This window comes from Podarcis pityusensis, assembly GCF_964106645.2.
Source record: "Podarcis pityusensis genome assembly, chromosome: 4".
In the NCBI taxonomy this organism is placed as follows: Eukaryota; Metazoa; Chordata; class Lepidosauria; order Squamata; family Lacertidae; genus Podarcis; species Podarcis pityusensis.
The window spans coordinates 85252943-85267119 of record NC_138027.1 but is presented as its reverse complement, the minus strand read 5'-3'; the positions used below and the strand labels follow the sequence as shown (position 1 = coordinate 85267119).

General features: G+C 43.0%; 1 protein-coding gene across 6 annotated transcripts in view; it reads left to right on the top strand.

Moving 5' to 3' along the window:
* FARP1 (FERM, ARH/RhoGEF and pleckstrin domain protein 1) overlaps positions 1-14177 on the top strand; it is a 188656-nt gene that overhangs the window by 166018 nt on the left and 8461 nt on the right. For all 6 annotated transcript variants that reach the window (XM_081002981.1, XM_081002980.1, XM_081002979.1 and 3 more), the window contains exons 17-23: positions 3553-3634; positions 6067-6304; positions 8665-8795; positions 10108-10176; positions 11312-11401; positions 12339-12421; positions 12817-12929. In XM_081002981.1, the coding sequence (XP_080859107.1) occupies positions 3553-3634; positions 6067-6304; positions 8665-8795; positions 10108-10176; positions 11312-11401; positions 12339-12421; positions 12817-12929 (806 nt within the window). The remainder of the gene's footprint in view (positions 1-3552; positions 3635-6066; positions 6305-8664; positions 8796-10107; positions 10177-11311; positions 11402-12338; positions 12422-12816; positions 12930-14177) is intronic.

The following is a 14177-nucleotide window of genomic DNA, read 5'->3' as shown; positions in this document are numbered from 1 at the left end:
TCCCTTGCTTTACTTATCGGCACGTGAGAACGGAAATTCCCCCTCTTTTCCTCTCTCCATTGTCCTAACATGATCTGTTGCACACCAGAGGTGATAGAACAGCAGCCTTTGGAAAGAGACCCAAGGGTCAGACTTCGGGGTTAGCGCCAACGGCAGTGGCGGAGTTCCTCTGACCGAGAGGAACCCGCTCCGTGAAAATCGGGTCTTGCCGCCGCGGCAAAGGCGGAGACCCTCTAAAAATCCCAGGCGGAGGAAGCCTGGGAACGTGGGATTCGGCTGACACCAGGAGCGCCTCCCCTACTTGCAGGGAAACCCTTTTTCGGGGATCCAAAGCGACGTGGGGTGAGTAGCGCGGTGTTTTGAATCAACCGCTACTTTTACGAAATGAAGCCGCACAGCCGTTGCCGGAGAGCGCTGACTTTTTCCTGTGGACAATTGGACTCTAAACAAGTACCCGTGAGTAGAACGGAAAATTGGATTAAGAATCATTTTAATTCGGCACTGAAGCGGGAAGGCTCTAAACAGGAAGTCCGCCTCCCGTTTTTGTAAATAAATTGAAGCAAAAACTTTGTAAGCTAAAGTCTGGAAAGTCGTATATAAAGGTCTAAATTTCCTTCAGTTATTACCACCAAAACCCCTCTTGGAAGCAGGAGAAAAGGGGGGGAATGTTTGACTGTTTAAGCCTGCAGGAGAGAGAGTAAAGAAAGATAAATTTCCACCGTCTCAAACCTGGGAACGGGGTGTCAGAGACAGAAATTTATGGGGAAGTTCATCGACTGTGAATGGAACGTCTTTTGACAGATAGTAAAAAAAGAGAAACAAATTGACTCCAATGTTGCTTCTTGCATTTAAAAGAAACAAAATATTTGAAAAATGAAAGTAATTTTCTTTTGTTGGTCCTGCTTTCAAAAGATGGATACAAATAGAAATTGTCTCCTCTAGAGGGAGCTTGTTAATTTGTTGCCGGAGTCGATCTGGGGATTTCACAGCTGTAAGATTAGGATCGTGAGACCAGACTCTGACCTTGAATAAAAATGTGTTTAGAAGAAGTTTTGGTGCTTGCTTTTTGCAAGACAAGCGCTTTGCTGGAGCAGATGCATGAGAAGATGGATTTGATGACTGTTGCAGTTAAAAACTTTGGACAAACGGCGAATACCCATATAGAAACCATTCAGGAACCAGCCCAGGAACTTGTTTTGACAGGGCAAGCGCAAGCACAGAAGATAATGGAGGAGGTTGCTGTTGAACCTCAAGTAACACAAATGGAGAGATCCGAGGCCTTGCAGTAGCATAAGCCCCTGTTCTTGAAGTTTGAATTTGGAGTGGACCAGGGCGGGTCTGGGGTTGTGAGGGCTCTTAATTTTGGAAGGATTTTGAAATATGCTTTTAAATACTTCCTGGATTACAGTGTTGACTGTGGGGAATGGGACTGTGCGGAATGGGCTGATTTGCTGAGGGGAGATGGAGATGGAGATATTTTTGGATTGGAGTCCTCCCGAGACCTATCCCCCAATGAGAAAGGAGAGAAATTAAGAAAAAGATCAACAAAAGACAAAGTAAAGTGCAGGTATAAACAAGAAGAAGATCTGCAGAAGGGACATGGAAAAGACTTAAGAGCCTCGGACATAAGACCACCAGGTTGATGGACTAGATGGAATGGACAAGAAGGACTGACAAAACCCAAGACCAGGAAGAATAGACGTTGGATGAAGATTGGAAGAAAGTTTTTTTAAAAAATTTATTTTGAGAATTAGTGTAAAATTAACGAGTATTAGGAAAATTGTTGGAATGAAACTATTTGGCTTTAGTAGAAATGATATAAGGAGTTATATACAAATAAGTATTAAGTTTTAAGGTTTAAGGTTTTTTTTATGGTAAGATAAGGTTAAATAAATTAAGGTAAATTGAATGACAGAATATAGTGAAAGATGGAAAGGACTTCTTGAGTTAATTAAAAGGTTAGATTGTTAAGATAAATTATATAAAAAAAATTGAGAAAGATGGAAAGAATTTGCTGAAACAATTATTTAAATTAGAATACAAAAAGGGAGGTGTGAGGAGGTCGATGAAACAAGTAAATGAAAGATAAAGATATGGAACATTGGATGTGTGTTTTAATGTTATTGTTTTTTTCTTTTTTTTTTCTTGCTGTATTGTTGTATTGTTTTTTATGCTTTTCTTTTTATGTATTGTAATGTATGTTTTGTCAAAATCTTTTGCTGTTTTCTTTTTTTTTCTTTTTTCTGTAATTCCTAAACTTTTAATAAATATCATTATTTTTTTTTAAAAAAGGAAAGAGACCCAAGGGTCAGTGCTGTTTCGCTGCAAAGGAACATATCAGGGCAGTGGAGAAGGGTATTCTAGACCCTCCAAGGGTCTATCGTAGACCCTCGTGAGTCACCCTATTTTCCAGGGACCGTCCCCGATTTACAGAAGCCATCCCGGTTTCCGATTTGATCCCAGAATGTCCCACTTCTCCTTAGGATGTCCCTATTTTCATCAGAGAAATCTTGGAGGGTATGCAGTTATGTGGCTCCCAAACCAAGAAGACAAGTAACTACATAATATTTAGAAGACATCTAAAGGCATTCTTGTACAGTGGTACCTTGGGTTAAGAACTTAATTCATTCCGGAGGTCCGTTTTTAACCTGAAACTCTTCTTAACCTGAAGCACCACTTTAGCTAATGGGGCCTTCCGCCGCCGCCACACTGCTGCCGGAGCACGATTTCTGTTCTCATCCTGAAGCAAAGTTCTTAACCCAAGGTACTATTTCTGGGTTAGCGGAGTCTGTAACCTGAAGCGTATGTAACCCGAGGTACCACTGTATAGGGAAGCTTTTTAATGTTTTGTTATGTTTTTATGTATGTTGTAAGCCACACAGAGTAGCTGAGGAACCCAGTCAGATGGGTGGGGTATAAATAAGAAAAATTATTATTATGGAAGAGAACATCCTTATTTTCATAGGAGAAATGTTTGAGGGTATTCTATCCCATTCACTCAAGAAGTAAAATGAATGGTTGCACTAGTCACTTGGATTGCCTTGGGGGGGATTTATTAATTTGTTTTCTAGTTTGGCAGGGGGATCAAATTGATTCATTTCCAGCTCAGTCCAAGGAGACAAGGGTTTCAATTAGCATCTTTTAAGTCTATCCCAGGATACTGTGGGCTGGAACTTTTGAACCGAGCATTACAAGTATTTGGCAAACGCGTGTGTCAGTTTTCCCGCTGTGTGGTAAATTTCCTTTCTGATACTATCCCAGCATTTCTTTTTCCACCCCCCTCCAGTTGTCGGTCCTTGTAGCTTTCAAAACAATGCATTTGTCTTCAGAACTTTGTAGGTTTGCAAAGTTCATGGCCTTGGCCCTGTCAGAAATGCAAGCTGTTGCAAAGGAAGAATGTACCTCGTGTGGGAATTAATAAGACTCCTAAATAGCAGCACAGAGCAATGTTGGGGGTTTTATTTTGTTTTTAATGTAGAAAATCCTTTTTCTCTTTGAGTGATGATGCGGTTATAATGCTTGACTGACATGGGATAATTCTGTTGTTGGCAGGGAAGGCCGCTCTAATGCCCACTTGAAAGGAGATTACCAAAGAATTGGGGACGTTATGCTGAAGAACATCCAGAATATGAAGGTATGAATTATGCACGGCCTTCAAACCCTAGTGTGGATCATATGGGACCAGTTTATGCATGCATGCGCACACAGGCGTTCATGCAGTCTTGCTTGCTTGCTCTCTTTTTGAACAACAACATCACACAGTCCCTGCTGTATTTCTTGGAAAAACTTAATAGGTTCCCTTCTACAGTTATGTCTAGTTGGCTCAAGTAGACACGGCTAGTGTCGGTTTGAACAACCAGCCGTGGAAAAGCTGGAACATACAGTGGATGCAGTACGGTCAATATACCGTATTTTTTGCTCTATAAGACTCACTTTTTCCCTCCTAAAAAGTAAGGGGAAATGTGTGTGCGTCTTGTGGAGCAAATGCAGGCTGTGCAACTATCCCAGAAGCCAGAACAGCAAGAGGGATCGCTGCTTTCACTGTGCAGTGATCCCTCTTGCTGTTCTGGCTTCTGAGATTCAGAATATTTTTTTTCTTGTTTTCCTCCTCCAAAAACTACGTGCGTCTTGTGGTCTGGTGCGTCTTATAGAGCGAAAAATACGGTGATTATCTTAGACATAAACACATAGCAAAGTGATTGGAAGGCAAAAAGGGTTGAGTAGGAGAGGACATTTTGGTCTTCTTGGTGACAAATCAGACCCCTAAGACCATATTAGACTTAGCTAGCTTCCCAGTTCTGGGCCAAATCCCCTATGATGGATCGCCAGCATGATTTAGAATAATGAAGGTGGATGAAGAAGGTGAAATAGTAGGGGACCGTGAACCCCCTACATTGTAAAAGGATATGATCATTTTTTGTAGTAAGTGTTTATAGTTTTTATCAACATGATAAGTGCAGAAGATATTGGATCTTTCAGTGGATTGTGCCTTTCATCGTATTTTTCTTATTGTACCATTGAATGATTGGCTAAGCAATAAAAATTTGTGATTTGTGCTGCAATTGCTCACTGAAACAAAAACAAGTCAATGAATTTCTGAGCAATTAGAGGGGAGCTTCTGCAGCTGAAAACTATGGGTTGTCTAAAGCCCAAGTCATTATAGAAACAATAGTTATTAAAATTTGTAGGTCACCTTTTTGCCATAAGGTTTTCAAACACACAGGGGTAAGTTTTCCTATAAGTAGAAACATAGGATCACCAATTCAAAGCTGGTTTGGAAGTGGCATCATAAGGGTCAGTTTTTTGAGATGCAGAACCCAAGATCTTTATATGAAAGCACCATTTGTTTGTGCTTCTGGTCCACACATGCATGGCAGTAAATAGGTTTGGAGGATACTTGAGCAGCATCCAACTCCAACCACAAGGAAGTTAACTGGGTGGGAAAAGCTACTGAGGCAGTATTCATGTCTGGGCTTACTCCATCAGTTTGTGGAATGCTCTTTTATCCGTGACACTCCAAGCTCTCCTTAGCCTTTGCTGATGGATAGCACACAGGGTGTACAAAACTGTTGTTTTTCCAAGGCTGACCATAACATTTAATTTGAACATTACAACTCCATGTGTTTGCTGCTGTAATAACCTCCACATGGTAAGTGTAATATTCAAAAGCTTCCCATCTCAGAGGTTGAGGGAAATTCCACAAAACACCTCCAAACCAGTGTCCAAGATGGTCAGAGATGTTTGGGCCCAAGTTCCTCACAGCCTTTCCGAAAGTGAGTGTTGTTGAGACACTGAGCATTCCATAGGGAGGGTGTCACAACAGAGAAGTGACCAGACAGATCTTTGAAGGCACTCAGAGCAGAAACTCATTGGATTTGTACCAAGCAAAGGAAGACTGATGTAGGGCTAGGAGTTCCCTAAGATATCCGTGGTGCCAATCAGAGGTAATGAACCTGTGGTCCCTCGTCTGCTGCTGGACCACAGCTCCCATTAACCCTGCCCATTGCCTGCACGGTCTGGGGCTGATAGGTGTTGCAAATCCAATACCACTTGAAGAGCTACAAGTTCCCTATCCCTTGTCTAAACCCTTTACATTGCCGGCATGAAAACAAGAAAGAAGTAGTAATGGTATTCAGTATGGCAACAACATGGCGCTACTCCTTTTCAGTCTCATATGCAGTTCATTGCCAGTCTACCTAGTTCCTGAGATCACTATCAGAGATGTTCCTCCAGGTACTTTCACCTTTTGAACTAAAGCACATGGCAACCAGGGACAGAGTTTTTGTGGCACCCCAACTCAAGCAACTCTGACCTTGTTTCAAGCAAAGATCTTTCTATTCTCCTAGCCTTGTAAACCTCTTTAAACCACTAGGGAAGCAGTGTTGTTCTTATATGTGTTTGTATCTACTGCGCATTATTTTCTTGTGATGTTGCATTGTGTTGCATTTGATTTTATAGTTATGCCGTCGTAGTAGCTTTTTACTATACACCTTTGCGCTGAAGATGCAGAGTTAAAGATGTACTAAATAATGACGACGTCTCTCCCCCACCCCTTTCTCTCTCTAGCAACTGACGGTTCATTTGCGGAAGCACACCGAGGTCCTGGTTGAGCTGGAGAATGGGATCAAGAATTCTCGAAAGCTGGAAACCTTATGCAGAGACTTTGAGTTGCAGAAAGTCTGTTATCTGCCCCTCAACACCTTCCTTCTCAGGCCTCTGCACAGACTTATGCACTACAAGCAGATAATGGAAAGGCTCTGTAAACATTATCCACCGAATCATGTGGACTTCAGGGACTCCAGAGGTGAGTTGAGTATTGGAGGAAATCTCCCTCGATTAGCAGATCCATACCTCTTAGCTCCTAAGGACATATTGCATGCAGATGTATGTGACTGAACCCTGACAGCCCTTTATTTTATTTTTTATTCTGTGGCTTTAGGAGGAGGTGATCTAGAGTAGAAAGAGGGGGTAGGATTAAGCAGTAACCTGCTGTGCTGTGTCACCAGTCTAAGGTATGTTGGGTATGTTTAGCCTGGAAAAGAGGATACTCAGAGGAGATATGATAGCAACCTTCAGATATCTCAAGGGCTGTCATATGGAAGAGGGAACAAGCTTGTTTTCTCCTGCTCTGGAGGGCAGGACTCGAACCAATGGCATTGAGGTTCCGACTAAACATCAGAAAAACTTAAGAGCTGTTGGACGGTGGAATGGTCTGCCTTGGGAGGTTGTGGACTCTCATTCCTTGGAGGTTTTTAAGCAGATGTTGGATGGCCATCTGTCATGGATGCCTTCGCTGAGATTCCTGCATTGCAGGGGGTTGGACCAGAACTCTATGATTCTATAAAATTGGCTTCTGCAGAAGCTGCTTCTTGAGAAAAGGAGACGTGGAGTTTAGTTATATGCATTTTTGTGTAATGCATAGTTGGGTCCTTACCAGAGTGATTCAGGCATATCTCTGAAACGCTCGTAAGTTCAGTGGGGCTTGGATCTTGGATAAATAGGTATAGGATTTCAGCCCAACTCTCCCATACGAGTCCATTTCACAAACAACTGAACAATTGTGCAGAATGCTGAAACGAGGGTGGGAATGCTTAATAATTTATATTTCACTACAACAGGGTTATCCCTTGGGCTTCATTGTAAGTAACGATGCACTGGAAGTCATGGCACTCCAATAGGTTCCTTAGGTAGATCCTCTAGAGAGAGATTTAAAAATACAGACAAACACAACACAATCATTGTTTATGGGCATTAGCATTTCAATCTTTCAAGCTTCTTATGACATTTCTGGGCAGCCATCCAGAATAATGTGATGACCAGTGAGTGTAAAAGGTACTGAAATGTGTGGTTTTAAATACAGAATAGAGAAGCAAAAATGCCTGATATTGAAACATGCCCAAAATACTGCATGAAAGGTTCTTTAAAACAAGGAAATGTGTGCACTAAAGTTATGTGAACTGCAGACCCACAAGCTAAAAAAATCAATTGATGAACGACTAAGATAATTTAATTATCTTGAAACCCAGAGGAACCATTTTTTTAATCAGAAATAACATTCCTTGAAAGAATCCCAGTGTAATAAAAGGAGACAAGAGAATCTTATAACAAAATGTTGCACTTGTTATTAGTCTATATAATACTTAAATGTGTTTATACAGACCCATGGGGCAAGTACAGCTAAAGTAGAACCTGAAATTATTTACATTAGCAGTTGTGGGTTGCTAAGTTTTCGCCCCGAGATGGAGACTGCTGGAACTCATGCCGTGCTCCCTACACCATTAGCAGGACTGGCGGGTGGTGCTGTGGTCTAAACCACTGAGCCTCTTGGGCTTGCCGATCAGAAGGTCGATGGTTCAAATCCCTTTGACAGGGCGAGCTCTGTCCCAGCTCCTGCCAACCTAGCAGTTCGAAAGCACGCCAGTGCAAGTAGATAAATAGGTACCACTGTGGCAGGAAGGTAAATGGCGTTTCTGTGCACTCTGGTTTCCGTCACAGTGTCCCGTTGCGCCAGAAGCAGTTTAGTCATGCTGGCCACATGACCCGGAAAGCTGTCTGTGGACAAACACCAGCTCCCTCGGCCTGGAAAGTAAGATGAGCGCCGCAACCCCATAGTCACCTTTGACTGGACTTAACCACCCAGGAGTCCTTTACCTTTGCCACCTCCTGGCTCACCTACTAAGCAGGGGAGGGGGGATCAGTCACCAAGAGAAATGGGTGGGCAAAGGGAATGGTGGATGAGAATTAGGAGGCCTCACCATTGCCTACTGTTTCCTTGCTTTGGCGCTTGCTTTGGCACAAAAGTGCACCATCCCTGAGTGAAGACCTGGCAAGACTAAATCTGCCCCCGGAGCCGTAACATCAGATCTTGTGTGCAGTCATGGTCGGTGGAGTGACGGCCCTTGTATGACCTCCCTTCCCTGCTACGGCTTCCCAGGAAGGAGAGGGGCAAGGCATTAGCGAGGTTGCAAATGCACCTGCAAGAACAACAATTTGGTTCCTCGGGTGCATTATTGTATTGCACGAACCTTGCTTCTCTCTTTCCTGGTATAAGTCGCAGTGCCTATTATATGTGGTTCTTGAGGCATTTGGCAGAGGGAGACCCATGGAATTCAGCTCCAGCCCAGGTAGTTCATCTGCTACCGTCTTCTGTGTTTCATTTCGCAGCTGCTCTGGCAGAGATTTCAGAAGCGGTCGCTCAGCTTCACAGCAGTATGCTGAAGATGGAAAATTTCCAGAAGTTGCATGAGTTGAAGAAAGATTTGATAGGTATTGACAATCTGGCGATCCCAGGAAGGGTAAGTGACAGAACAACATTTGAGAGCATATCCCGGGGGGGGGGTGTTTTAAAAATACTGTAATTGGGGTGAAGGAGAAGTGTCTTGAAAGTTGTTACACTCCTTATATGAGCTTGGAATGTCTTGTTTGACTATGGCTCTGCCAAAAAAGGAGGATGTTAAACCAAAGGGGTGAGAAGCAAGGGGGGCAGGCCTCCTTACCCTTACCCTTTTCCTCTGAAAAAGCAGGCAAATGCTTACCTCTCTATCTTAACACATTGGTACCACAGCATTAAGGAATAAGATAAATCCTGTCTGCTCTTGGACAGTAAAAGGCACTTCAGGACTCCTTTGAACACATCACCCTCTTCATTTGATTAATGCATAAAAGGATCCTGTTTCTCAACCGCTTGCTCCACGCACTGCTTCAAAACACTACTTCCCAGAAACAAACAAAATACAAAGATTGCATATGTTGGAGGCAGGTGACTTGACAGTCAGAATTGGAGCTCCAGTTACCTGCACTGGTAAAGGAGGGTGGGTTCTGCATCAATTGGACTAGGAAAATAAATGCACCATAGGTGGATTCTGTACCAAGAGCTGTGATTCTCGGTAGACCATCAGTGTATGCCATCACCCTAGGAGATCTAAGCCCTTGCATTGTAAAATATATTTTTCATGCGATGATTCCTGTTCCACATCCTGTCTTTGTGCCGTCGCTGCTGAGAGCTACATGCGGAAGCAGCCTGCTATAAATGGACACTTTGAGGATGAGCCAGTTGTACTTCTTTCCACATTGAGCTGGCATTTGCTCAACAAGGCTCTCTGTGTAGCCTTCCTGGCTAATGTATTGCCAGCCTCTCATGGAGGTGCAGAAGGAATTAAGGGATGTTTGGTTCCCCTCTGACTTAGTTAGTTAAATGACGTTATGCGGTAATAACTCTGTTCCTGGGTTCTGTTTATTGCTCATTACCATGGCTCTTATTTTTTAATTGCATCCTGTCCTCTAATTCCCCCCTTCCCCTTTTGCTCAGTGCCCACCATGATAGACAATCCCACTTACCACCTCATGGCTCTGCAACCAGTTCCGACTATTTCCTAAGTGTCACCCAACTTCCATTTCATAACTTCTGACGCAATGGCAGAGCGAGGCCTTATGGGCAGAACAGCAGAAGTGGCCTAGAGGATATCTGCTGTGTGTAGCTGAATTACAACAGGGTGGGCAGGCATAACGCAATAAATTGAGTGATGCAACATTAATTAGGCCCAGACTTTTAGCCAGATGTTTGGATACTGCTCTGACATGGCATGTTTTGTTTCCATTCCTGCACAGGAGTTTATTAGACTGGGTAGCCTTAGTAAGTTGTCTGGAAAAGGCTTACAGCAGCGGATGTTCTTCCTGGTAAGTGGAATGTTTGTGTGTAATCAAACACAACTGTGCAATAAATGCCAAGTGATGGAAAAGGTGGGGGGAGGGAGAAGCTCAAAGAAGGAGTTTGATGCAAATTGTAAAATAATCTAAGAAAACAACACTACACTAACACACAGGGGAAACAAATCACAGCCCCTGGCATAGAGTTGTATCCAAATTAGGATGGTGATTTCACTCCCAACAAACCATGATCACTAAGCCAAGAACAAACCTTGGCTGCAGATATTGTTTTGTTGGGAGTGAAACAAGCCATGATCCCTGGTTCAGACATGATGGTAAACCAAGGATCATGTTTTGTTTCCTCAGTATGGGTAGCTCTTCTTTGGCGATCACTCATAGCCAAGTAAGATAGTCTTTCATGAATGTGGTCTTAACAGCATGGGTAGCACACAAATGGGCAAGAAAGAATCATGGCAAACCATTAACTATGGCTTACTGTGATTTGTAAACAAGATCTATGTCTGAACTGGGCTGCTATCCTGTCCTTTCGTCTTCCTGTTTTATTTGCATAAATGTGTACTAGTGACCTAGTACATATTACAATAAATCAACTGGTACTTTCAACCTTTGGTGCATCATCTTTGAGTCCCAAAGGCCACAGATGCATGACTTGAAGGGTCTGCACGCAGTTCAAGAATGGAACAAAGCCAGCTCCTAAAATACCAGAATCTACCTTGCCAATACGCAGCTTAAAAAGCAAAGCAAGCCATCTTTAGGGATGGCAAAAGAATCTTCCCTTTGCGTCCTGTGTCTCTCAAGATTTATTTACTTATTTTTGTGATCTTAAGATATCATGAAACACTGAGATATATTTGGGTTATTGAATGCCAGGGACGGGGACAACAGTCGCTAAGTGTTTCCCACACTGTTGGATCATGTGATTAGACCCCTGAAATAGTGTGTTCTCTGGAATGTGGGCCCACTGGGCATAAATAGTGGGTTGGTTGCAGGTACATACTGATGATCCAATATACATTTCACACAGAGTGATGGGCACATTTGTAGGCTCTGTGTGCTTCCTCCAGATGGCTAGACCTATAAACCAAACCTGTTTAAATCTCCTGTTTTCAACCAAGTTACGTTCCTTCTTGTGTTTGCCTTTTAGTTCAACGATGTCTTGCTGTACACAAGCAGAGGCCTAACAGCATCAAATCAATTCAAAGTCCACGGGCAGCTTCCGCTATATGGTATGATGGTAAGTATGAGCTGTGGATTGATCAGTTAGCTGCTGGACATCTCAAATCACATTACGTTGTGATTGATACTTTTTTGTCTTTATATGAAATTTGAGACAAATTAGAAATGAGAATGCAAGCGTGCTGTTCTAGGGGACTGGGATAAATGGTCCGGCGTTAAATCATGGCCATTTTTTTATTTGTAGACTCTGTGTTGGTATGCAGTGGCTATGTTGGCTGAGAACCATGTGAAATCAGTTGATAACCAAAGCCTAAACAAGAGGATTGCCTAGGAACATGGAAAATAATAGTTTTCAAAACAGAAACTTTGCATTTGACATCCACCACTGAAACATAACTGCTGCTGCCAGGGGTGTGCTAATACTATTTTGATGCACACAAACATCCACCAAGTTACCTTTTTTGAATTGTTTTTAGTTGTGATTTTGAATCCATGCAGGCTTGCTCAAAATCCAAATGCAATTATTTCCTGTGGTCATGATGAGGTAGGCCAGGCATGGCAAACTCGGCCCTCCAGCTGTTTTGGGACTACAACTCCCATCACCCCCAGCTAACAGGACCAGTGGTCAGGGATGATGGGAGTTGTAGTCCCAAAACATCTGGAGGGCCGAGTGCCTATGCCAGAGGTAGGCCATGTCCCATTTGCTGACATTGAAGTGAACATGTACTGCTGGAATTGTGAAGCTAACAGCAATGGCTAATAGCTTCAGAAGGGCATAGATCCAGACAGTGGTTACTCCAATCCTCCTGCATTTTTTGCCAGATTCTCCTGAGCATTGCAATGGGAATTCAACCTTAGTTTTTTCCCAGAAACAAAACCGTCCACGTATTTATTCATATAGTGCAAAGCTGTGCTGCATTCTGCAGCTTAACATTTCTGCGGATCGTTGTCTCCTTTCCTGTCTTGTGAGGGTGTCTGTATGTCCATATCCTCAGATTGAAGAGAGCGAAGAAGAATGGGGGGTTCCTCACTGCTTCACACTGAGAGGTCAACACCAGTCCATTGTTGTGGCTGCAAGGTAAGTAATTTCCACTTTGCGCTCTCTTTTTTTGCAACTTGTCAAAAGAAGATTATTATTATAATAACAGTTCACTGTAAATACATTTGTAATCAGTTGTTTTGAACATAAGAGAACACACTAAAACTAGGGTGTTCTATGCTCAGGCATAGGCCAACTCGGCCCTCCAGCTGTTTGGGGACTACAACTCCCATCATCCCTAGCTAACAGGACCAGTGGTCAGGGATGATGGGAGTTGTAGTCCCAAAACAGCAAGAGGGCCGAGTTTGCCTATGCCTGGTGTAGCTTAAGGAAACAGGCTGAAAACTTGCATTCAGCTAAAAAAAAATTGACCAGTTTGTGAAGCTCATAGCTGCTTGCAGTAAAATGAACAAGATCTCCCTTCGTGTTCCTAGCAGCCGCACAGAAATGGACAAGTGGACTGAGGACATACAGATGGCTATTGACTTGGCAGAGAATTGTAATGGCCCAACTCCTGAATTCCTAGGGGGCAGCCCACCAGACACGAGTAAGTACAGACTTAAGGCTTGCAGAAAACACAGCCACGTAGTATGAAGTCTGCTGCATGACAATTTAGCTATAAATAATTCTTTGGACTGCACATTTAAAGATCAGCATTACCTTTATTCCCTAGTTGATTTTAGTTCAGATAGAATGCATGGAAATAGATTTTTTTTTTTTTTACAGTGCCTTGAATCGCTATTTTTATTCAGCTATAGCAACCCTAGCAAGGGTGCATTTTAAGAAAGTTAAGGAACTACAGTTAGATTGCAATCCCATACCTACTTAGCATTGCGAGCCAGCTCCACTGAACTCAACAGGACTTATTTCTAAGTGAGATGTACAGGATTGCATTTGGGTGAGCTTATCTAAAAAACCAGATCCTATGGCTTTTCCACTTGCAAATACGTCCCGCTGTGTTCAGTGGAGCATACTCCCCACTATGCAAGTGTGCATAGCAATGCACCTTTGAACACATTCAACTAAGTTGTTGGCCAGTGGAATGCGACCTGCTGCACAATGTGACCTTTCCCCCTCTCCTCCTCCAAGGCTCTGCTCGAGAGGGTCAGGAGAACAAAATGCACGCAAAGTTGTTTTACTTACAGAGGTCACAGTGCAACAGTGAATTAAAAGTGTGCTCGAGCTTAAAGAAAGCAATAGACGAAGCGTACAAATTCCATGTTGGATTGTGGCATAATCTACCATATTTTTTGCTCTATAAGACGCACCAGACCATAAGACGCTTTTGGAGGAGGAAAACAAGAAAAAAACATTCACTGCGCAGCGATCCCTCTTGCTGTTCTGGCTTCTGGGATAGCTGCACAGCCTGCATTTGCTCCATAAGATGCACACACATTTCCCCTTACTTTTTAGGAGGGAAAGGGTGCATCTTATAGAGCGAAAAATACGGTATTTTTTTTTAAACCTACTTCTTTCCCCAATACAGTGGTACCTCTGGTTACGAAATTAATTTGTTCCGGAGGACCGTTTGTCAGCTGAAACCATTCTTATCCTGAGGCGCGCTTTCGCTAAAGGGGTCTCATACTGCGCGCACCCCTCTAGCACACAATTTCCGTTCACATCCTGGGGCAAAGTTCACAGCCAGGAGCAGCTACTTCCGGGTTAGCGGAGTTTGTAACCAGAAGCGTTCGTAACCAGAGGTACCACTGTATTTCACAGGTTTGGAAAGTTTTAAGCTTTACCAGAAGTAGCCTTTTGCTTAATGTTTTCATAGTTTGTATCTTCTACAAGGGGG